Raw genomic sequence first — 25590 nt, 5'->3', positions numbered from 1 at the left:
ACAGCCTGATAAGTACCATATGGGATATTTTTATATGTTATGTATGTTTATATATAATATACACACACATATGTTTAGATATGTATGGAGACATACACTATGTAAGCATACACATAATATTCTATTCTCTATCTTTATATTTTAGCAACTTGCCTTATGTATCTGAAACATATACAGTGAAGTACTGTTATTCTGTTGATACAACTGACAGTTTTTGTTCCTCCTTTAGTGATTGCCCCATGAGTTCCTCCAGGACAATGGACCCTAAGATGAGAGAGGCTGAAGGAGATGGAGAGGACAATTCAGGTATAATTTCTCCCTTCCCTGGTGAATGAAAAGTGCTGTGACTTCTTGAGCTTCTATGCCTTAGCTCTCTCATAGAAGTGAATTTGTTTGTTTAGAGAATGCATTCTGCCTTTCTCTTCACCTTTTTCCAAGAGCTGTTACATGTTTTCTGCATTTTCAGAGGCTTGAAATAAGATTTTTATAGCATTTTGTGACCAAGCAAACTTTTTTACCCAACAAGATCCAAGAGTGAATGAAATGCTGAAAGAGATGCTTCGCGGTACTGTCATGTCAACTTAAACAGGCCAGGCACAGATTGTTGGGATTCTTGTGGAAAACACTGATTTAATTTGAAATAGTTTCCTTCACAGAGCTGCAACTAAACTGATCCTAATTTAGGTCTTTCTCACTGAGCAGTCTAGAATTGCTTTTCAAGGTTATTGCTTGATTCCTAGATGAATACTTTGTGACCCATTGAATCTTGTAATCAGCATTAAAAATACTCTCAGTGTATTATAAACCAAACATTTTAACAGCATTAGCCTCCCAACACTGTTCATTCACCTTTTCTACATTTAAATTGGTTTTGGTTGCATTGCTCTTATCATCACTATTTAGCTTGCTGACCAAAGACAGTGTGTTTCCAAGTAATAATTTTTTTTTCATATCCCAGGCAGTTAAGACGAAATTTTTCCTTCACAGTTTAATTACCCCAAGAGGCAAGTTGAAACTCTGTTAGGAATGATTCTACACCATTGGTTATTTCTTATGTCTCATAAACATTGTAATCCATTCTCCAAGATAACAGTAATTTCATACTATGTGTACAGTGTTGAAAGACAATAATGCAACAGTGGACTGTGTTACATTTTCCAGGAAAAAAATCCACTTATGAAAAAAATTAGAAAGAAATGTTATTTCTCAAAAATTTTCACATGCTGCTGGTTGCATGATCTTTATGTTTCTTCACTTAGGAAAGAAAAAATCAAAGTTCAAATCTTTCAAAAAGTTTTTTGGTAAAAAGAAAAGGAAAGAGACGTCATCTTCTGTGAGCAGCAGCCTGAAGCTGTGCCAGTCAACAAACGATGTCGCGGCCTCTCATGACACGCGCACTAGTTATGATTCTGAAGATGAACTTGAGTAAGTCTTTGGACTCCGTTTGGTGAACAAATACAAAATTGCTACAATGTCTGTAGATTAAAAACACCTCAAAATTGCCGCCTCCCTTTGTGCATAATGCTGTATTTTCAAATAGTTGCTTTTCCCAGGAAAGTACAAATTAAAATGGTTGATGCAAGGCAATTCAGAAGGGAATTGAGTGGGGTGTAGCAAGAAATATTAATGAAAAATGCTTTCATTTAATCATAAATAAGCCTTGGGTTATAATTTCAAAAGAATGTAATTCCCATCTTCAAAAATGAATTAGATAATCGGTTTATATCCTACCAGGATATAAACCTTATGTCCCTAAAATGTAACTACTAAGGATTGTTAGAGAAGGTTGGATGACTAACCCTTTATGCCAGAGTTTGAAAGCAAGGAAGGAGTAATGGGATGACTGCAACTGAAATCAGCAGGATCCAGAGGCTCTGAAGCCTTCTTTTCCTCTGTGTACAGGGATCCATCTGACCAAAGTAAAAATGTCTACATTTGAGTTCTAGAACCACAGATTCATAGAATGGTATGAGTTAGAAGGGTCTTTAGAGATCATCCAGTTCCAATCTCTCTGCCATGGACAGGTATAGTTAGTTACCAGCTGTCTTTTATAGTCAGAAGTCAGCATTCCTAACAAAGATTGTATCATCCTTATGCATGAAATAGGCTCTAGGAGTGCCTATATCTCTCCACTGAATGTAAACAGGAGCCTGGGATAGCCACCTGCAGTGTAAATAGCTGCAATTTGATGTCTGAAGTTAGACCAGAAGAGTCCCATCCTGTGTACCTCTTTGCCTCTGAAAACCCTGTCTTCATGTCACCCACTATGAAAAGTGACCATGAGAAACCCTGCCCAAACATTCAGCTATATCTCTGGACAGACAGGTGGACTGAAGACCCCCTTCGATAACTCAAGAGCAAGTCTTTGCATTGGTGGACATTGTGCTCTTCAGAACAAGCCTTCTGGTCCTCAAGCAAGGGTGCTGCTGTGCCCAGGAATGGGAAAGGAAACCATCCCGGCCCGGCCATTTAAAACGACATTATTCGATGTGGCCACCAGGCAGCGCCAAACAACCAAAAGAAATTGTTAACAATTTCTTTTTTTTTCTTTTTTTTCTTTCTTTTTTTTTTTTTTTTTTTTTGATGGTTTGGTGTTGTTTTTTTTCTTTTTGCTTTCATGGCATTGGCAATAGTAATGATAGTAAGTCCAGCTTGAGGCCCTCAGAGTTCTGGGCTGGCAGCACCAGGTGGTGAGATTTTCTGTCGTTTGACAGCTTATTACATCCTGTAAGACGTGGATGGTGAGATTTTCTTTCCCCCATGTGTGCCTTAACAAGGTCATGTCTGAGTGGGTGCCATCTCTGGCTGTTCTGGCCATATTTCTGTGCTGTAACCTGAAGCGTTATTACATGATTGTTTCTCAATATTTACGTAGACAGACAAAGACCAGGAAATTATTTGAAAGGAAGGAAAATTAATTTGAGCACTTAATCTGAGGAGACATGCAGGGTACTTCCATTATGTGTCTGGGAGGGATGCATCTGCTAGAAAGAGGAAATGAGGATGGAATGCTGGGATAAATGTGCCCATGCAGTGACAGTGCCTGTGTGGCTGCACGCTTGTTGAGTGCTGGTGCATGGGGCACCACTGCAGCCCTGACTGGCACCTACTCTGCAAATTGCTATAGATCTGTCTGACCTTGGATGCACTGCACAGATCACATTTGCACTCAGATAAATTGCTCTTCTAATGTCTCTAATGCATCAAGCAGATGTGGCAGGCTTTCCTTCCTTCTGCAGCAAGAATGTAGATCAACTATTTCCTGCTATTGTTTTATCAAACATATTTATAGCAGCCACTATGTGGAAAATGTTACAGTCTGCCATGATTGTTTGTCTTCAATGTCCCTATGACAGTATTTAGGATCCAGAAATACAGTTCTTTTTTCTTTTCTGCTCAATTTACTTGATAGTTACATAAACCCAAATAATTATCTATTCTGCACTGATTTACCATTTCATAGCTCCCTGATTTAAAAAATTGAAAAAGGTACTCTTAAAAAATGCTGTGTGCACACATTTCTTGTCTCTTCTCAGTCTGGGTATGAGCTAAGCTGAGGAAAACGAGCACAAGGAACCTCCTAGCAGCTAGCTGTCTCTCTGTGGGCCTCCTCTACCATTCCCATAAGGAAGCATGGTGCTCATGCCCCACATGCCCCATTTGCAAAAGATGTTACATAACCATGCATCAGAATATGAGATAAACTGCCTACAAAGCATCTCCTATTTCCCCCAACTAAGCTACAAAGATTGTCATTGAAAAAATGTGTCCCACAGGCTCATAAGAGAAAATCTGAGATACCTTGATATAGAGCACAACACCTAAAGGATTCCGTGTAAGGACTACATTGCCTGAAATGATTTTGCTAATGATCTGTATGGCAGAGATATATTAAATGCTGTACCACATTTAGATAGTAAAAGGTTCTTCCTAGGGTAATTGTCACTCATTTGCAAGACATGGTCTTAACATTAGCAAGAAGTCTCAGGACAGACTCATTCATGTGAACTCAATTTTGCACCTGGGCTTGCCTGTGGCACTGTGACACCACCCAGCTGCTGGCTTCCACCCAAGGGGCAGTAGATTTTTTCATAAGACATAACCTGTCTTCTGGCGTTAAACTGTCTTTAACCTTGATCCAGTTTGTTAATGTGACAGATAACAGCATTTACAATTTTTTTGTTGTTTTTAAAGGTGTTACTTAGATTATCCTGAATGGCTGTATTTATGGGAAGTCTGGAATCTTGTTTGTGATATATGCTGTGCATCCCTATGTCTCATTCCACCTTCAATAGACCCCTTGAGTTAAGAGAAATGGCAAAAAAGTTTGCATGTTTTCACTCATTTGTTATATTATTCTAGGACACATAAAGGCATTATGGGAAGCAGAGCTTTGTCACATGATAGCATTTTCATCCTTGAGACTGGGCAAGAGCCTGCAAGGCCAGTGAGAGTGTTTTCTCAAGAAAACATTTCGGATCGGATTAGAGCTTTACAGGTAATTTAGACAATATAATATTTTTTCAAACGCAAGAGATGGAATGTCTTTCCAGGCTTGATTTTTTTGGATAGTATTTGTAGTCGAATGTTTGATTAGTAAGTAATATCTGGCTGCAGTTTATATCCAATGTTGCATTTGTTAATTAGACAGCAGTATCCCGTCTTGGTTCTACATAAATGATGGATGAAAAATGGGTAGTCTATTTGGCTCCCTGAGAGAATGTGTAAAGTCAGACGTCCTGTGCCCTGGATCATTCAGTTGTGAAGTTAAAATAATGGTAACTCATTGACCTCAGCTAACAAATGTTCTGGGGAAACCTCCATCACTATCACAAGCTAATGTATTTTATGCCACGCTGAAGATGAAACTCCAGCCTACCATGAAATTGGGACCTCCGCCTCCATTTGGACTTCATGCAAAGCGAACAGAGGATGCTGGGACCAGTTCTGAAGATGATGGATTACCCAGGAGCCCTCCAGAAATGTCTTTGCTTCATGAAAGCCTAAGCTCAGGCATGAGAACAAGAGTGAGTAGTTCCAGTGTTGACAAAAATGGGTGTTAAATGACTTGTTTTACCTATATGGGGATGGTAGAATAAAGTATTTGGTTTTATGTATCCCTATTTTACTTCTGAGCAATTCAGAAATACCTTACTCAAACTGGGAAAACACCCTCTCTCTGTAAACAGATACTTAGAATCTGTGTTCCTGTTAAAATATAAATGTCACACCAGGAGATGCAGAACTAGGAAGAAGACTATGTGATTGTGTACATGCATGGGAATGCTGTGTTTTTTATAGAGACTACAAAGATCTTCCAGGCATTAAAAATAAGGCTGAAAAATCTGTATTTCCCCTTGAGAGTGTTGATAAGAGAACTCTCTAACATTCTTTTAGGTTGTCATTGGAAAAAGAAACATAAAATAATCTGATTTTTTTTAATGGCAGTTTTGTTAGACATTATTTCATTCTTTATCTGCATGTCTTACACTTTATGTTTGCAGTGTCCTTGCTAATCCTTAAGACTGTAGAGAAAACAACTCACATTGCCAGTACCTTTGTGCACTTTGTGTAGATTATTTCTGTGATTATATCCATCTTGTTTGTCATCTTTTATTGAATCTCTTCCTCATTCCATCCCACAGTTCTCTGACTCTCACAAGCACCTTAGCTCTTTGAGTTTAGCTGGAACAGGAAGTGAAGAAGAAGAACAGGTAACTTCTGCCAAATGTATTAAGGGACAAGTAATTACCCATAGTAGTTTTTAAAAGAAATATTAAAAAAATATTATTTTGTTGCCTGTCTGCTGCAAAGAAACCAATTTTGTATGCATGTAATTGCCTGTCTGTCTGTTTGCTGTTTTAATATCTGTCTGTCTAACATAAAAAACTATGATTATTTATCAACATAACTCTGATGCAAAATCATCCCATTATTATCCCATTGATAATAATTAACGTCTCTAGCAAAGCTCATATCCTTTAGCAAACTTTATAGACATGATTTAATCTCCAAGCACAACCAACCAGATTTAAAGACTGAAGCAGTGCCCATTTTTTCAAAGATGGGAAATTGCAGTAAAGGCTGCTTGAGTTACGTGCACAGGGTAAGGGAGAAAGCTTATTGAAGAGATGGGAACAGCTCTAGATCCTTTGAAATCTGCCCAGACCCTGCTTTAAGTACAAAGTTACCTCACACTGACACAGAAAGTGTTTGCCTGATGATAGTGGCTGACTTAGGAGTCTGAGTTCAGCCTTCAGTGAGATTCTGGCTGTGAATTTTGCTGAAGTGATGTTTTTCAGAGTTCAAGTATAGGCACATGGATGGATTTCTTCAATCAGAAGCCAGCCCTTCTGGCTGATTAAAGGGCTGTTTGGAAAGCTCTGAAGAGTCCCTTTTAGCTGTCTGCAGCTGGAGTCTTGGTGGAAACAACACAGGAGGTAGAGGGAAGAACATTTTCTAGGAATAGGAGGAGGGGTGGAAGGAAATTGCAGAAATGAAATAGAGAAACTAGTCTTGAGCTGACCATTTCTTGGTAATTATGCAAAATGTATTTCAGGACCAGCTGAAGCAGGGCTCAGCAAAGATTTCAGGCCTTACATCTTAGATTCCACATGAAGTTGGTTGAAAAAACTGCTTATATGCAGTGCAATATTATTATTCTTAAAATAAAAACAACAGAACTCACGAAGGAAGTATTTCTTGAAAGCTGTTATGGGCTTACTGTAATTGTGCCCAGTCCAGATGCATGTTTGCTGAAAGAGGATTTATGTCTCCCTGTTGCTCCATTAATATTACTTTCTGACTCACTTGCTGACTCCTGAGTCGTGGTGATGACTACACAGCTGTTTAGCTTTTTCCACATGCCCTATCATTTAGCACAGAGTTCTCTTCAACCCATGCCAGTTTGAGAGTGCAGCCAGAATGCAGCTCCATCTAAAGGCTTTCCTCCCAAACCACAGGATCTACTACCTGGCATTTCAGAGAAATTAGCCCTGCTTCTGGAAGTCAGAGGAGACCAGTTCACAGGACTGAGGAATTTTACACAACCCTGAGGTCCTGAGGTTTTGGGCAGCAGTGACACCTTGCTGTGTCTTGGCAGCAAGGATTTCCTGGACTGAAGAAAGAAATCACAACTCTCCTGTCTGGGCTTTGGGGATGGGGTTTCCTCCTGGCCCTCCATCCTTGTGCCACCCAGCACAACCAGCTGAAGGATGACTGAGCCATGTGCAAATGACATTTGGAGAAAGGGGTCTGCCAGCTCTTTTCTTCTCCAGCAGGCTTTGTCAAAGCCAAACTTTGTGGGACAAACAACTTCTGCAGCCGGCTCAGAGCTGGCATTCACTAAGGCTGCTGAAATTTAAGTAAGAAACCAGATTTTGGATTTTCCAGTGTAATGGCCAACACTGAGCACTGCCAAGGAGAAGACATGCAAAATTCTCGAGGAAAAGCAGGAGCCAGAAGAAAGGCAGGCAAATAATGACGTGCTTTGAAAGAGAACATGTGCCATGCTTTTATCATGGAGCTGAAATGTCAATGTATTCACTGTTTGCTACTAATGTATAATGCAGCCACCTATCGTTTGTTGTACATTAGTCATGTGTGACTACTAGACTGCAGATATTGTAGAGTTAAAATTAATGAGAGCAGCCATTATCCATTATTCAGCATGTCTGAGCTACCTTCTTTTTCTTAAGTAGAAAGTATGATTAGAAGGTGTGGATCCAGCCTCTGCTAAAATCAATGGGAGTTTTTCCCTGGCCATTGAGCAAGCTGTCGCAGGCCCTCACTACACTACAGAGTATCTTTGGGCTGCAGTGCATATTGCAGAATTCTACTTGCACATCTTGCTGATGCTTTTTCCCTTCCAAAATAAAATGAACACCAAGCTGCTCTGCCCTTCTCCCATCCAACTTCCTTAGTAAAATACCACTTCCAGAAAAAAAGAAAGAAGAAGAAGAAAGAAGAATGCCCACAGAAGAAAGTGTGACAAAGGAGGAAATCTCCTCCAAAGAAGTGAACCAGAATTTCAAGCCTACATGGAGTGCTGTAATGAGTTGCCAGAGGTGATGTTAATGCTGTGACAGATAGTTTGGAAATACCATTATGCCTATTTGCAAAACTGAATCTGAGAGGAAGGAGAAACCCTTTTTAGAGTTTATTTTTAACAAATTTTCCAGTGTTCTTGATGCATCATCCCTGGAACTAGGGTAGTTTTTTGGTGAAGCTCAAAGGCAAACTAAATTCCTGTTTCGTGACAGTATGACACCCCTTGCAGCATTCAGGAGCTGTTTCTGGATGGATTATTGTCCTCTAGTAGGACTTATCCATTGCTTCCTTCCCTGGAATAGTTTACTAATGAAAGTTTACATTTCCAGTAAATGTAGATACAAATGTTTTTACATGATGTAAAAACACAAGCTGACCTAAGTGTCAATGCCACTAATTCCTAATTTCTTTTGTCTTTGGGAGGGTATTGTAGAGTTTGAAGGACCCTGCTCACATGTAGAAAGCTAAAGATGCTCAGCACAAAACAACTGTGGATAGGAGCCTAGACAAAGATGCTAGGACAGACCCAGAAAGGAAAATGGCCCTTTAGGTTCTGTAACTGAGTACTTTTCATAAATCTGTCTTCTAAAACATGCTGGCCATGTATTTTTGTGCTTTAGATCTTCCAGTTAGATGGGATTTGCTCCTTCCCCCTGGACAGTATGTAACAATATTCAAGCAGCTAAAAAAAACAGAATTGCTAACACTAGTACAGCACATGCAACATTAGGAAATGCAATGTATTTTAAAGAAAAGTCAAAAAGAAAAAGAGGCAAACTTAAAATTATAATAAATATGGCTACTTATTTGTAGAATTGTTATTTTTGTTTCTCCATTTGGGGATTTTTTTTTTTTTTTCAGATTACATTGGGTTCTTCTAGATCTCACTCTACAGACGGTCAGCTGTTCATTAGGCATGGAAGTAGCAAAGCTGGGTCTCCCCGGACATCTGACAGTACCATCTCCCCTACAGCCAATTTTGACACTCCACCTGAGCTTTCTGCTTTCTTGGATAATTCTGCTGCTAAGCATAAGCTTTTAATAAAACCCCGGAACCACAGATCCAGTAGAATGAGAAAATTTTCTCAGGTAAATGTGAAAATAAACAGTGTCACTTTTGACACAAACACAGAAAGTTCTTACTGGACTTTTTACTTCAAACTCAGATAGGATAAATGAAAGTGCATACTATTTTAAAAAGGCTATTAAAAAGTGTATAATATTTTAAAAAAACATATTTTTTTCTAAACCATCCTAAACACAATTTATCTTGTCCCTTGTCATATTTTGTGAAGGGCATAGCTTAGTTTTTCTTCCTTCTTTCTTTCCTTCCTCCCTTTTAGCACTAAAGCTTTCAACTTTTACCACAGTATTTATACTTCATCGTATAAACTTCATCCAGTTTTGAATACAGTAAACCAATTAACTTGGCTTGCTTACTACCAGAAATATTATTCCCCCTGATATTCAGTATTTCCCCAAATCTGTGAGTGACCTTTCAGCTCGGTAGAGCACTGCTGTGAGCAGCACAATGATGAGGCCAGTTATTTAGAAAAACACATAAAGCCATAATTCAGTGATCAATCCTTCTTTTCCATTCTAACATTGTTACTAAAATATGATTGCTTTGTCCAGACTGCCTATAACTGCCAGCTGACTGAGCCCTTCTGGACTCCCACAGAGAGCGTTCACATGTTTTGATAAAACAATTTTTAATATTTTCTTGCCCAGCTCTGCCTGTGCTCCTTGCTTCTGGCCGATATCTTGTACTTTTATGTTCTCGTGAATGGAGGTGGCATTGCAACTGCATTTTTTTGCAATTGCCTTTGCAAAACAAGAAGTTGTAAGCACCCTAAAATATCTTTAAAGTGCAGTTTTTGTGTTCTTAGAGTTAGGGCCTACATCCAAAGTATATATTTACCCAAGAAACTATGGGGAAACAGTGAGCTAATACAGGCACCATATGAAAAGGCATATTCAGCAGCTCACTACTGTGCTTTCAAATAATCCTGTGTACTTAGCCAGTCCTCATATCAAGTTTAATCACAAGACCTCACAGATAACTACCTATGAATTTGTTAACTTTTAAACTACATATGCATTTATAAACTTTTATCAAACAGTTTAACTCTTGAAAGAAAAAGAAAACTTTTACACAAAGGAGCAAGCCTGTAATGCTGTATGACAGCGGGATTAGAAACAAGACTGCCATATGGGGCAGATACTCAGCTAAAATGGAGTATCATAACAGGATGGATTTGTTAGGCTTTTGCTCTTGCTTCTATGTACCCTTTCCTCTTCAGAGTCATGCTTAAGGAAGAATGGGTTGTTTTATTTTTAATGCTAGTATGGAGTAGCAAAATACAGAGACAGATTTTTCTCTTTCAAGTGTTGCTTTTTGCTTGAGAGCAGCAAAACATAGGCAGTATGCTCTGGAGAATCAATTGCCAAGGACAGTCCAATGGCCATTGTTCTGATGGACTTCCCATCTACAAGGGCATGAAAGCACTACTTGTGCAGAAGGAAATGTCACGCATTGCTTTTATATTGGTAAATGCATTATTCCAGGATCTGCTTAATTAAAAAAGCATCCAGTGTGTAAGTTAAGAAAACTGCAAGCTCAGCACAGGAGGCAAGTATTGCCTTCCTCTAAGATCTCAGCTGTAAATGTAATGATGAATAAGAAAAAAGTGAAGCTGTACATGGTGACGGGGCTTTCTGTATTTCTTTTTTACAGAGGACCCAGTCTGAATCTCTGACTGATTTGAGCTGTACCCCAGAGGAAGAAGAAGAGGATGATGCTGTATTCAAACCCAGCAATCAAGAACTGCCATGCGGCACAGCTGCAACACAGGATGTGGCTTTCTGGCCAAAGCCCAGAATGCCTGAGGACCCCCCTCCTGCTTTGAGACCAGTGATGACTCAGCCTGCTTCCGAGTCTGCTGATGGACAGGAAACCCTGCTACCAGAGAACAAGCCAGAGGACTGCCAACCAGCACTGGAAATTTCGTGTGAGGAGTCTGAGTCCTTATTGCTGTCAGAAGGCAAAGACTCTGCAACTTCTTCCTATTCCAGTTCAGACAGAGGAGTGCAAAAGCAAGAAGACTCCTCAGAAACACTGGTTCTGTTGTCTGGGGATGGGTCAATCAATATTGTAAATCAGGAAAATAAGGAGCTTCCTACTGTGTTTCCATTAAATCAATTACCTTCTGAAGAAAATATTTCAATTAGTAAGAATAGTATTGTTTACTTGGGAAGGTCAGAAGAAAATAACCAGAAGGATGATCAGGTACATGTGGAAATGCCCTGTAATAAAGAGGCAGACAAAGAGTTTACTCTATTGTCAGAGTCCACCAAGGAGTGTTTCATGGGTTCTTCCCAGCCCACAGACTCATTCCATGTTTCACATCCTGCTTCCTCAATGCAGATGGGATCGTCTACTTTCTGCTCTCTGGAGAAAATAAAGACTGCACAGGAGGCAGCTGCTTCTGATAAGGAGAACAAGGAGGAACAGTTGGGGAAGAAAGCTGAAAAAGCAGTCAATGAACTCAATGCCTTCAAAAAGTTTTCTGTTTCCTCTGCACGGGAGAGACCAAGCACCAGAAGCCTGTATTTCCCAGAAAGATCAGCATTGGAAAGCCCATTAAATACTGGATTCTTCCTGTCCAAAGCAAAGGTCTCCTCAAGAAATGAGAAGTGGCAAGATGACTTCCAGAAGGGATCAGATCTGGACGAGGAAAAAAGTAGCAGCAAAAAGGAGACTTTCCTGCCAGAGTCCTACTCTGAGAACCCAGGCCAACCTACCGAAAGTTTGGCTGGTTATATTTCCCCAGCTGTTGATGCAGTACCAATGCCAAGCAATTCTTCAGTGGTATCTCAGAATCAGCCAAGTTTTAAAGATAAAAATCCTTTTCAAGTGAAACTTAGATCCACCTCACTGTCCTTGAAATATGAAGACAACTCACCACCAGAATCAAAAGGGATTAAAAGATACAGTGCAGAATTTAATTTAGAAAATGAGGGATTGCCTTCCTTTCTAAGGGGTGATAAGGTAGACATGAGAAAAACAGCCAGTACAAATATTGGTGATTCATTAAATGAAAAGATCAAACCCAAAGCAAAGTCCTCTGAGCAGCTTAGTTGCAAACCTCCATTGCCGAAAAAGCCAGTGTTGCAAAGCATAACCATTCCAAACACTACTGCGAGCAAGGAGAAGCAGGACAAAGCTATTCACTCTCCTGAATCCAGAAATGAAGACAGAGACTTGGAGAAACAGTCAACTGCTTGTAAAGTGCCTGGTAAGACTCCCAAAACTTTATGAAGTTACCTTCACTTGCAAAGAATGATCTTACATGTGAGAGAGTATGAGGCAGCACTGTTGTGTCTGCCTGGTGAGCACGGGCTGATGGATCTGCCTTCAATGAGGTTGCTCCCTTACTTTCCCTTGCTGAAAAGATAATAAAAAAGACAGAAGGGAAGAAACAGCAGACAGAATAAGATATTTTTACCTCTGATTTTTGAATTTCAGGGTATTGTTTAAAGCATGTTCAGAGTGACACTCAAAAAATAAAGTACACTAGCATGTATTGGAAAACAGAAATCGTAAGCTACTAAATGTCCCCATTTAGAGCTGCTGCATGGCAATTCAAAATCCAAGAGCCCATATTTAGTGTAGTGCCCTCTGTGGGACAAGTGACTCAGACCTCTAGACCTTCTTTTTCACCATAGCATTGAGGCAGAAATGCAATGAGGCCCTGCCACTGCCTGCCATGGTAAACACACCATTTATTTATTGCCTCCTGTGAGGTTTTCTTATTCATTTATCTATCTTAGTCATTAGTCATTCCTTGTTTAAAACAAAAATTAACAACCCTGCAGCTTCCTGGAGTTCAAAGGCAGGAGAGACCGTAAGATCGTGTCTACTGCAGATGATTGTTATTCTTTACCCTGTTGTCTGTATTTCTGTATTATATAATTGGGTTAGAGATCAAAAAAAAAAAAAAATCAGACCTCTGGAGACTAATTATATACTGTGGACTGCAGGCAGAGAACAGAAAAGACTGGAAGTGGCACCACTGTCTGGGGTCTTTGCAAAGACAATAAACAAGTTAGGTGAAGAACACTCAAGCAGTTCTAGCAGGAGACCTCTGCTCTTCACTTCACAGAACAGCTGAGAGGGGGAAAAGTAAATCTTTAGGTCTTCTGATACATGGAAGAAAAGTCTTCCCTGTCCTGGACCTGTATGGGCATGGGTTTGATGTTATGAATGTGAGAAGATGCTGGCCAAGTAAATAATAGGCTGTCTCTGTGCCATTGCAGAGCTTCCCCCAGTCTGGTTGCTCTTTTCTGACTGGGGTCTGTCTCTGAGCTTTGGAGTAGGGAAACACCAAAAGAGAAGATCTCAGGGCACAGGACTCCACTTGTCTCCTCTAGGGTGAGTTGCCTCCCAGCCCCAGAGGCAACTTACTGATGTCCTGAGTGACATCTGATTTCAGTTGTCTTCTGCTGCAGCATCACAGATATTTTTGCAGGACTTTGGCCACATTCACAGTTTCCTGCTCTCCCAGCCATCATAAAGGAGGGAATTCATTAAGATCCACAACCAGGTGAGGTCCCCACAGCCATCCAGCCAGAGCCTCCCCACACCCTACAGGCAAGGCAGGAGATATATGTATATACACTCCCTTGAAAGGCATTTTCCCCTCTGTGCTGCCCGTAGTTGATTATTTGTAGTGATGCCCACATGTCTGATGGACTGAGATTTTGGGGGGGGTCATACTGGGACAAGAGAGGAGAAGATCTGGCATAGCAGGGCTGTTCTGGCAGGAAACGGAGGAGAGCAGTGGGAGTACCAGTGCTCCCTCACACAGCCCTTTATCACATCCCTCTTGCTGAGTCCCAGGGTGCCTGAAGGTGGACTGGAATGTCTTCCTGCAGTGAAAGACAATGAGTGCTAGAGAAGGAAGAAGGGGAAGGAAAGAAGCCATGGAGCACATTTCTCCTCCAGGCTTCTCCTGTGGCTCCTCAGCCCTAGAATGAAGGAGACTCTGCCCTGAGATGCAGAACTGCCCTCTGCAAAACAGGACCTGTGGGTGGGAGTTTTGCCTTGGTCTCCCTGATAGAGATGCATGCGCTTGGAGTTTTAAACAGGGTTAAGAAGTCCTGCTGTGTTCCCCTCCCCCTGAGAGTATTGCAGGAAATCTGTATGGTCTGAGGTTGTTTAAAATGATGGTTCAGATTAGTCTGTGATGGCAATTAGTTTTCCTCCTTATCTGCCTGCCTTTTAGACATCTGACCAAGCACCTCCCTGTGCTCAGCTGCCACATCAGCTTGACCTGCCACCTGAAGTCATGGGTGAAGGAGGTGTGCCCACCTCCTCTGAGTGCCCTGGAACCAGCTTTATTGGGAAAAGTTTCACAGTGACCCCAAAAATTATGTCCCTCTCTGAGGCATAGGAGAGTCATGGGATGCAATGAGGACTTGGCAGGGAAATAGCTCTGCCCAAACATAATTTTAAGCTCTTTGAAAAGTTTCCCTCAGCTCAATGAGTCAGGAACATGTCTTTGCAACTGCAAACAGGAGAAATCTGACAAACATAATCAACATAGCCCTTCATGGATCACATGTGTCTTATCAGGCATCTCTGGCCTCTGGATCTGCTTGGACACTCACTTCTTTTTTTAACTTTACACTCACCCAGCCCTCTCCTAGCCCTTGAGTTCATCAGTATTTTCAAAGAGCTGTAGTCACCATCAGGAGATGCTGTTTATTTATGCTGTCAAGGAGTTTCCACTCATGTTAGGAAATCTGTGTGCTGAACAAGAAGAGAAGCTGTGAAATGGTGATACAAGGGGATGCAGTTCCCTTCTCATGCACACTCATTTCAAAAAAGTCATTTTGCTGTGTCATTGAGGTCAGCAGGAGCAATGTGGTTCTTTCAGTTCACATTTTAGCTTTTCAGCACTTTTGGTACCAAAGGAACAGGAGAGCTGATGGGATGCTGGCTTACCACACCAGGGGAAAGCAGCACTCCTCCTCCCCAGAGCTTTCTGGGGAACTAATGAGGGACTGCTTTACCTCTCCCAGGCTGCAAGGAAGCCCTTTAATGTCTGTGTGAAATTAGTCACCCCAGGAGGAGTAATTTTTAAGTTTCTGGAGCTAAAGGCACAAGTCCTTGCAAGATTTAAAAGGTTAAGCTGTGTTGTTTGGAGTTGATACACTTTGCTATAAATCCTGTAAAGGGCAGAAGCAATTACCATATGTTAACAGGTTATTACAACAGCGAAACCATAAGCAATACTTGTCTGAATCTGCATATTAGGAAAAACAAAAATCAGCAACTGAGGAGCTGTAGCGGGCAGACATCCTCTGAAAAGAGCAAAAGAGCTCAGGGAAAACGATGGATGTTATGGTGAATGAAATTGGTGTGCATTGCCCGGCAAATAGAGGAATGACAAGAGAAATGTTTTTCTCTACATCAAAAAGACATTGCTTTAATGTTGTCCAGGCTACAGCTGAAAAACAAGCTGTCTTTTTTTTTTCCCAAAAAGAAGTTGCTTTCTCAGTTGTGTCAGGCTATTTTGCAACATGGCTGTTTTCCAGCAGTGAAATAGACTTTGATGCAAACAGCAGTTTCTTGTGTAAAAAAGACTCTTCTGGCATCAGTGGTATAGATCCAATCAAAAGCCAAATATCTCTCAGAGCAGCTTAGGGAAAAAAAGAAATGTCAGAAATACTTAACCAAATCTTTGAATAGCTTTGTCTGAAATTAAGCAGTAGGGTGTGTATACTGACATGAATGCATGTAGTAATTTAATAAACAAAGGGAAATATGTAGGCCAGGATATTCTAAATGCTATATGCATTTGTAAAGCCCTTCTTAAAATAACTGGAGTTTTATAAATGAGCAAAGATACAACAGTGTGGAATTAAATATGCATGCATAAGCAGTGTTATAAAACAATAACACTTACATACAGAGGGTGTTATCTCCCTGTGTAAAGTTGTTTGGATTAGTTTTGAGTATGTTTGCTTTTAAAACAGTCAGGGAATACACAAGCTAGCGTTGCTTGCTGTTAGTGGTTTGACTTTCAAAAGACTCTAAATTCTGGCTCTGACCTTTCACCTGCACACATGTAGGCCAAGAATAACCAGTCTTTGCAGTCCTTGCAGGCATAAGATGTTCTTTCCCAAGTATAAGAACTATACGTCGTAAAGAACCTCCTCTATAATTTGTGTCCACAGAGGCTTTTAGATGCAAAAAAAGCAGGTCTCAGATTTAAAGAAATCTGAGGCCATCTCTAAAAAAGACAAAGTTAATCCCTAAATCTCAGGGTAATGGTTAAATATGTCTTTGCTGTGTTTATCCGTACAAGCAGCACACACAGGGAGATACATTTGAATACATGAAGTATATCTGTCTGTCAATAGACAGGAGTAGGTATGTATTTTTCTTTCACTTCCTGCGTGTGTGTATAAACCCATGCACAGTAACAAGTCAATCATAGTTCCTTTTGTACATTAAGATTAAGGTATTATCTTGATCTTATTTTTTTGTTCATACAACCAGTCTGACACACATTACAGGATAATATCCAAATATCATTGAGAAGTGTACAAATTTATTTCCACAATATTTAGGCAGAAGACATTTCATCTATAAGATCAGAGCTTTAGTCTGGGGAAAAAAAGGAGGTTGTTTTAGTAAGATACTAAGAGAAACAGATACCTGTATTAAATGGGGTTGCAGAAGGGGAATTTCCCCCCCTCTAGAGGACCACTGAGGCAACCAGCTGTGATGCTTTCAGGCACAGTGGAGGAGAGCTCAGGGGATTCTGATCTGCAGGAGGGATTGAGAAAGTGGCTATGGTTCACTTGGCTTCAGAGCTATCCTCAGTGGTTGGTCTGGAAGCTATGGAAGTGGTGAAGAATGCAGCAAGAGCAGCTGACCTTGTGACCGTCCCATGAGTGTTTGTTGGCTGTGGAGAGGATATGAAGGGAAGGCTTCAGCAGCCTCTGGGTGTGGTTTCCAGAGGCAGCAGAAGATCTCAGCTTACATTAATTGCTGGCTTTAATACATGGTGACATTATGCACAGACTGGCTTGACAAGTTCCGACCTGGTATCTTTCCATTGTTGGTGGCTTATCCCAAGGGGAAGAAGGGGCTCCTCTCTTTCAAAAAAGCCTGAGGCCAAGCCAGCTCCAAGGAAACCAGGGAAAGATGCAATCAAAAGGTTAAAGCTGTGAATGAATGAGAGAGAAATTGCTGCCAGCAATATCCTTTATTAGCTTATGAAGTTATTAAGGAATGAGTTGAATAGCACATTGTTTAAAACAACATGTTGTAATATGAAATGAAGAATATTATTTAGATTTTAGTTTTGTTCTGAAAATCTCTCAAATGCAACACAGAAAGAAGAGGCTCAACAAAGGAGAAATGAAACACAGGGCATTTGTGGAGACTGTGATCTGTCAAAACTGACTCAGCTTTGGATGGAGCATACCACTGCTTGCATTTTGTACTTTGTTATCTCTCTCAGAGTGGCATTTACCAGCTGGGAGTTTCTGTGTCAGTTATTGTGCATGTGACGTGCAGCAGAAACGGGAATTAAAATCGTCCTTTGAGTCCTTTTGGTTCCACTTTGGCTATCCAGTTCCTTAAATGCTGTGCTTTGCCACGTGGTGAACCATAAAAGCACATGGACTATCCCATGACTAGATAAGACAGAGCTTGTTCAAGGTAATCAAACCCAGGAAGATGTGGGAGCAGCATTTCCCTTGAGAACAGTCACTTCCTGAGAAAACTTTTTGCTTCTTTGTGTCCCTGAGGGTACCAAGAGCTTCATAAGACAGTCTCAGGTCACCTTAAACTGCCAGCTCTCTTCACCATACTATCTCCTGGATTACTTCACCACCTTTCATCCTTCTGGCTGGAACAATGGTGCATGTATACTGCCAAAAAACCTTATCTAATTGGAGGTGGGAGGATGTAAAGGACCTCTGGGCAATGGGATAGATAATAAATAGTGAATATGCCTCTTCTACCTCTTACAGTAATTCTGGCTGATGGATGAGGTAGAAAATCCTGTGTGGGTTGCATCTGATGGGTTTTTTTCTGAAGATAAGGCACTTTCCCTGCCTTGTCTGCCTGTCTGGCTTTCTGCAGCAAAGACACTCAAAGGAACAAGGGCAGAATGTAATTGTTTAAAGATACAAGAAAGCCTCTCCCAGCACTATACCAGTTCTTGATCCTCTGAAGGTGATACTACTGTGCTGTCCCAAGTTGGCCTTTACATATACATATATCTATATATAAAATCTTCAAGATTATGATGAAGAACTTTTGTTCCCTATTATCAAAGGCAAATTTGGATACCATCTCTTATGGAATGATACCTGGCTCTAATTTGGCTGCCTTCTAATTGGCATGACTAGGATGTCTGGCATCTCATCAGGGAGAACTGCCTGAAGAGTAAGGGTGCTTGATGCCTTCGTTAGAGCATCTGCCTTATGAAAAACATTGTTATAGTAGCAGCCTCCAGACGTATCACTGCAGGACTGGGAACCCAGGGAACTGGGAACCCTGTTGTTCCAGGCAACACACAGTGAAATAACAGCAGGATGAATCCTAAGCTCATGAGGATGACAGAGAAATGGAAGCACAGGTAGCAATAAGAGCATTACATGTAGTGCAGTAAATAGAGCCTGGGCATAGCATTCATTTTGCCAATGTGGATTGTGTGGTGGAAGCAGAGAAGGAACAACCGTGATGTTTACATAAACTCCTGTAGTGTGACAGGGAAAATGGGACAAAACACAAAGGGGGATTTGGAGTCACAGCAGCTAAGATGTACACCATTAGCAGCATCAAGGCAGAAACCAGGTTCCCAGTATTATCAAAAAGTGTGGGTGGATTGAAAAGGATCTTCAGCAAAAGACATTGGAATTTTTGAGCATCGAGACATTACAGACAATGAAGGAAGGTAAAGAGGTGGTAGAAGAGGATGCATGTGGTGGTGTGTCTGCAGCTGTACAGCCAGAGAGCTGCTCCTCAGCTCTGAGGAACAGGGGACATCACCTTCAGTCGTGGCTCATCCGCGTTCCGCAGGAGCGCTTTGGGAGCTGATGAAGCACAGCACCTGGTTTTACTGGGCAATGCACTAATAAGCCCTGCCCAAATTGCCCACCACCTGAAAAGGTGCAGATGGCTGCAGATGGGCTTAAGGGCATGGCTGCAAGCAAAGGAGGGAATGTGATGGCAGATGCATTAGCAGACTTCACATCCTTTCAACTGTGTGGCTTTGCTTAACATTCCCAATGAGGTTTGTCCCAAGATAATGAGATAAAGTGGCTAGCAGACTTTGACTTGTTAGTGGTTATCTTGGAGAGCTGTGGAAGTTAAGGGGCACTGACTGACAGAAAACCATTCCAGGTGAAGTGGTGTGGTCCTTCCATGTCAGCTGATGCTAACACTGTTTCATCTCAAGTGCCACTTCTGACCATCATATTTGAAGGAGATTTGACCAAACTAGGACAATTCCTACAAAAGAAAGAGTGATCCAGAGAATAAGATTATGCAGAAAAGTTAAAAAAGTAGGGAAAATGTGGTCTAAGTCTTCAAATGCATAACAGGCTGTTGTAAGGAGACTATGAGTAATCTGCTCATGTCCATAGTGCGTAGGAGAAGTAGTTACGGATTTAAATTAGAGCAAGGAAGATTTAACTCACCCAGCAGGCAAAAAAAAAAAGGTAGAAAAAAAGAGCTGTGCCATAGGATAGGTTGCTTAGGGAGACTCTGAGACCTGTCCTGTTTCTGGAGAGTTAGATACATATTTGTGAGGAAACAGTTTCTATGAAACTGATCTTTCAGATGATCTTGCCTTGCGGTTGAAGGACAGACTACATGACATATTGAGATCTCTCCCAGCCTTATTCTTTAGCATCCTGTAAAAGAAAAGAAAAATGAAGCAAGGAGAGCCAGTGGAAGGCTGATTGGGGAAAAAAAAAGACATGATTGGAAAAAGACTATGGGAGGAACAGCTGTTGTCATGCAAAGATGGGGGTTAGGTGGGATGCACAGAATTAGAGTAACATGAGGGAGAGAAGCTCCTTCAGTGTTCAGGGACCCTGTTTTATCTGTGCTGCATTTGCACAGCTGGACTTCTGTGTTGTTTCTTCCAGAGGTTTTCCTGCAAGATTGCATGAGGTGAATGTGAAGAGAAATGCAGGCATCAGCTGGCAAAACATCTTGCTTTGGCATTAAAGCATGGGGTTTTTTCTCTTTTTCATTTTTTAGCTGACATAGGCTTTACAATGTTTTCCTGTTTTCTTGTTCAAATAACTACTCTCTCTCTGGTGAGGTATAAAAAGGACTTGAGAAAATCCCTGAGCAAAGCAACTTTGTGGGCTTTCATAAGATGCCTGTGTTGGCAGACTCCAGCTCCTGGGAGTGCATCATCCCTTTTATCTTCCATGCCTTTATGAGGCATCTCAAATGTGCCTTCAGAGACGTTTGCCTGCTTTCCTGATCAGGGCCACATTCCACCAAACTAGACCACAGTGCTCCAGAAATGTGTCTGACAGCTCCACAGGGTCCCATGGCTGGCTCTACTGTCAGCAGAGCAGCTGAGCCCCCAAGGGACCCTAGGGCAGTAATCCTTTCTGGCTGGGTCTGCCTCCTCCCAGGGCCCTGAACAGGATGCTGAACCAAGTAATAAACTTTTCCAGAGAGCGGGACCACACGTGATTAGCGGATCGGAAGCTTAACTTCTGCTCTGCAAGAGCCTTCTGCAAATTTTGATACATCAGTGACCAGAACTGGCTGGGAAAGGTGAAATCAACCTTCTTGAGTCTGAGGATGTTAGTCCTGCTCTTTTTCTTCACTTAAAGTACATAAAAGCTCTACCATTCATTGGGAAACTCAGTTTTGTGTGCAGTGTGAGGGAAAAATGGAGAACCAGGAGGATGGAGCCAATAGAGCTGTTGAGGCTCTTCTCTTGACTGAGTTCTGTTCAGAGACTAGACAGGATTTCCCTTCTCAGAATATTTGAATACAGGGTATTTCTCTTTCCCATAACCCTGGCTTCTGCTCATCCTTGGGTAGTAGTTGTGAGGTCAGCAGGGTAGTAGTTTTGACTTTCTTCTCCAGAAATTGACATTTTTCTTTTTGTGTCACTCAAGTCTCATTTCTGGTGGAGCACAATGGAAGTTACTGGCCCCAGTGAAGACCATGGTCAGCATCAGCAGGGATAAGTCAATGTAAACTTCACATCAAAAGACTGGAAACTCCCTCTGTGGTTTTAGCAGTGCTTCTGTGTGCTCAGTCTCCACAGACTGCTGTGCACAGGCACCCATGACTGAATCTGCACCTGCAGACTCCACAGAGCTGGAAGGGGGGGCTGCTCCAAAAGGGGTGGAAGCAAAGCAGGAGACAATTAAGGCATGGGCTGCTGCTGCATGTGGGGAAGCTGCTCCTAAAGGGGTGGAAGGAAGGCAGGAAGCAGACTCAGGCATGGGCTGCTGCTGCATGGACTTCAGAAGAGTGGGAGCTGAGGGCAGCCATAGTGGGGAGAAGTTTGCCTTTGTAACACCACAGTCCCTCTGTGTCCACCTTTGCATTGTCTGCTGCTTGTCTCTAAGATACTGTGGGAGAGGGAGCAGAAGGGTCAGACCTTGGGAAATGGGTAGGTTAGAGAAGTTTCATTCATGTCTCTGCATCTCCCTCACGTGAGGGCAGTGACACTGCAACTCCAGCTGAACAGAGATGCAAAGCATTTCTCACCAGTAGAACGATAACTTAAACCTGTGAGTATGGGAAAATTGCTCTCTGGAGACCAAACTAAACAGAATTCCTGTTTATCCAGGCTGGTTTCATGTCCTGGGACCAATCAGTACATTGAGAAAGTATGAGCTGAAGCTGACTACAACTCTTTTTCCTCTAACGATGTACATAAATAATCTGTCAACAGAGAAAAACGTGCCTTTCCCCATGGCTGCAGGAGACTCTGGAAAAGATCCTGACAGTCCTACTGAGCCAGCCTGGATTTCCATTGCAAGGCAAAAGCAGAGGGGCATGCATCAGGAGAAGGAACTCGAGAGAGAAAAGTTCGTGGCTCCAGATAATAAGTCAAATACAGAGAAACAGAATAAAGGAAAGGAACAAACAGAGGTACTTGCAGTACATATTTGTGAAGCTTTTGTACCCCCTCCTGTAGTATTCTTTGGATCTATTGCTATGTTACCAGTCATGCCATAATGATTACAGATACTTAATGGGTGTAACTGTAACTGAAAAAGACACTGTTGTCATAAATGTGTTACAGATTCAAAGTTCTCTGATTGTTCAGATATGTAATTTTGTGTCTCCAAGAAATCAAAATTCTGGAACTATGTGAAGCGTGTAAAATTTCTTGGCATACCTACCAGATCTAACACATGTATTGCATGCTGAAATATCCAAAAGGAAGTGCTAAATTGTAGTCTTTGATCCTCCTCAATGCAGAGGAAATATGTTCTCTTTTAACTATCCTTCTAAGCACAGCCTTTCATTGAACCTCTTATACCTCCTGACTGAGTTAACACTGAATGAGCAGCTTGGTCCCAGAAACTCCTAGGTAACAATTTTTAGAGCCCAGAGAAGTGAAATAGGATAAAAATAACTTTTGCATTTGCAGAGAGTGCCAATATATAAATTCTGGTTCCCTGTACATGGACAATTCAGAATCCCATGTTGTGCCATGGAATATAGGCTGACACTGCCTCTTCAGAGATCCCATGCAAAACAGGGTGATTCCTGTAGCTAATGATCTTCCCAGATGACACAGCTGTGCCAGTGGAAGTGCTTGGCATGGATCCAGAGCACTTACCTGCTGCCTGTTTTGCATCCTGCACAAATAAGAACCCTGCTCTGATGCAGGAGCATGTGTGTCCTATTCCAGTATTGCATACCCCGTGCAAATGACCTACTTTCTTGCTTCAGATGGCACTACTAGCAGCCCAGACAGGTGTATTATATCCTGGAATAAGAGATGGTTTCTAGATGATGAAAAATAGCAGTGATTAGATTAACAAGAAACAATACCTAATAAGATGTCTAGGCCAACTTCTGAACTGCAGTAATGCCCAACATGATCCCAAAATACAGCTTTTATGTCAGAACAGGAAACTCCAGATTTTAGCTGGCAATGATCTTTGAAATTCGTGCCATGCATTTTACTTCCCTGTAGCAGCTAGCAGAGAAACATGCCAAGATGCTTCTGACTGCAGCATGTGAGGCTTGGTGCCACTGTACTACTCCCACTTTCTCTTTCTCCCACATGGCACCAGGCACTATCACTTCAGGGTAGTTTTTGATACTGGCAAGAAAATCTGTTGGAGGATATGTTTGACTTCTTTTTTATGAAAAATCCATTTACCACCAACTGTCCAAAAATACAGTGCCCTAGCCCTCAAAATTTGGGAAATGGAAGGAGAACATGAGAAAATGAGGCTGTTTCCAAATCCTGTGTATGCTTGTAGAGATGTGCAAAGTACTTGGAATACATTTTGCACTGAAGACTATAATTATCTACTCATACCATTATGGATAAGAGATACTGAAGGATAGTTTCAATTAGTAAAATTGAGTATCATGGATGTTACATGAAGACACTGTAACTTTCTGAACAGGTGTCAGCTCAAAGGAGAGGATTGGGACCGATGTCTGCTGAACTATGACAGGCTCCCCATCCACTACTTTGCTTGTGTTCTTCCAAACTGAACTAATTCTCCCTGAATTACTTGGATTTTATCCCTCTCTGTACCTAGGGGCCAGTGAAACAACAATGGAGTAAACTTTCACACTTGGCACCTAAAACCACTTTTGAAGAGCAGAGGAAAGACACAAAGTCTGAAGCAAAGCCCCTGCTGAGAATCAATTCTTTGTCACATTGTGTCCCTGGTAAGAAGCAAAATTCTTAAAATGTAGGCTGTTACCTCTCAGCCTTGTCAGAGGAAATCCTGCTTGAGTGTGCTGCAAAAGGAGTAGGGGCTATATCCTAATCTCTTCCTCAGCCCCACATCAGCCAGGACAAAGAGTTTTCTCAGCACTCATGTCTGGGATTTTATTTTGTGTTTTATTAATTTATTATTTTATTTGACGTTTTATTTATTTATATTCTTCTGACCAGTTTGATTACAAACAAAAAAGTAAAAAGGGGTAGCTAAAAACTTGTGTTGAAAGAAATGTGAATCAAAACCTCCAGGCCCTTTCACAGGACAGAGGCCCAAATGCACTATCCCAGTGTAAAATGTAAACAAAAATATTTACAATAGCACTCAATTTAAATACGGCTTCCTCAGCAAGCTGAGGAATGGTGCAATCACAAACTGTCTGACCATCAGTCCTCCCACAATGGCTTGTTGTAAATCTCTTTGGTAAATTCAAATTTGAAAAAAGGGCAGAAGTTTTGAAGTAATAAAATTCCTGTGAATTGGGGGCTGAGTAAAGGAGGAATTCATATGTGAACACTTTAACTAATGAAAAGACTCTCTCTTCTTTGGCCTGGGAGTTAACACAGGGCACAACAAGGAATCCAGATCATCATATTGAGTTTTGGTAAACTGAGGGATCAAAATATATTAGTGATGAGAAAAACATTGTATTATTTAAAGCACAGAATGGTAATTTTCTCAATAACTTATTGCACACGAAGCTTCCATGTGAAACGTGAAGATTTTCTACCACAGGGCAAGGCATGGGAAGTATTTAATAAAAGAGGGTGCTTAGTTGCACAGCAGGTAAGTGTAAAATGTCCATGTGCTTTATTCCCAGTAGCACTGGTGGATAAGGAGGAAATAAGCCACTTGAAGAAAGCCAGTAATGCTGTTCCCAATCAGCCATCGTGGATGGAGCTGGCCAAAAAGAAGTCTCAAGCTTGGAGTGATATGCCACAGATTATAAAATAGAACGATGCAGACAAGGAGCATCTTTCATAACTACTTGACTGAACTCCTACAGACCAGCAAATCACAGTGAAGAATCTCTTGATACAGAAGAGTTTTATTATGCAGCTGTGGAGAAAGTGTGCAATAGGTGCAGTCAAAAAGTTTACCTTCAATTTTGTAGCAATCAGAATTGCAATGGCAATTGATTACTTAAATTATGCTAAGGATGTACTTACGCTTTGGAAAATAAAACTTTTGCCTTATGTATTTCCTGCATTTTCTGCTTTTACTGATGTTTGTATCCAAACAGGCTCTTTGCTAAACTTTTCTGAACTTCTGTTGTTGCTGGAAAATTCTATTTGTTATGGTCTTCTCTGTTTACAGTTATAAATTGTGCACTTACATCCTGATTCTCTTGATGCATTTCACTGGAATCACGTGACACACTTTCTACCAAAGCTGTTAGGCCCATGGACGTATTCCTGAATAGCTGCTAGTGAGTACTCCATTAAAATGTGTTGCTTGAACTTCAGGTTTGCTTAGCTAAGCCAGTGGTACAGTTTCTGGGGTTAGGTTGCATTTTGGGAGGCACAAATATGCACATTTATGTGTGACCAT

The 25590-nt window shown here is 41.2% G+C and overlaps 1 protein-coding gene across 1 annotated transcript; it reads left to right on the top strand.

The window, feature by feature from the left end:
* The first annotated feature begins 257 nt into the window (after positions 1–257).
* Positions 258–25239, top strand: CRACDL (CRACD like). The gene is made up of 10 exons (XM_009085400.4): positions 258–306; positions 1260–1425; positions 4363–4498; positions 4863–5027; positions 5646–5714; positions 8911–9138; positions 10787–12347; positions 22017–22216; positions 23854–23986; positions 24860–25239. The coding sequence occupies exons 1-10, from the start codon at positions 258–260 to the stop codon at positions 24991–24993; spliced, it is 2841 nt and encodes a 946-aa protein (XP_009083648.3). The 3' UTR covers positions 24994–25239.
* Positions 25240–25590: the final 351 nt, after the last annotated feature.

This window comes from Serinus canaria, chromosome 1, assembly GCF_022539315.1.
Source record: "Serinus canaria isolate serCan28SL12 chromosome 1, serCan2020, whole genome shotgun sequence".
NCBI classification, from domain to species: domain Eukaryota; kingdom Metazoa; phylum Chordata; class Aves; order Passeriformes; family Fringillidae; genus Serinus; species Serinus canaria.
This window is presented reverse-complemented; position numbering and strand designations above follow the sequence as displayed.

What these genes read in the sequence shown, in the direction of transcription:
- CRACDL (XM_009085400.4), top strand. Translation starts at nt 258, where the DNA reads ATGGACCCTAAGATGAGAGAGGCTGAAGGAGATGGAGAGGACAATTCA. An exon ending in AGATGGAGAGGACAATTCAG is followed by an intron (nt 307 to 1,259) that starts GTATAATTTCTC and finishes TTCTTCACTTAG; the next exon opens with GAAAGAAAAAATCAAAGTTC. An exon ending in TTTGTCACATTGTGTCCCTG is followed by an intron (nt 23,987 to 24,859) that starts GTAAGAAGCAAA and finishes CTTTATTCCCAG; the next exon opens with TAGCACTGGTGGATAAGGAG.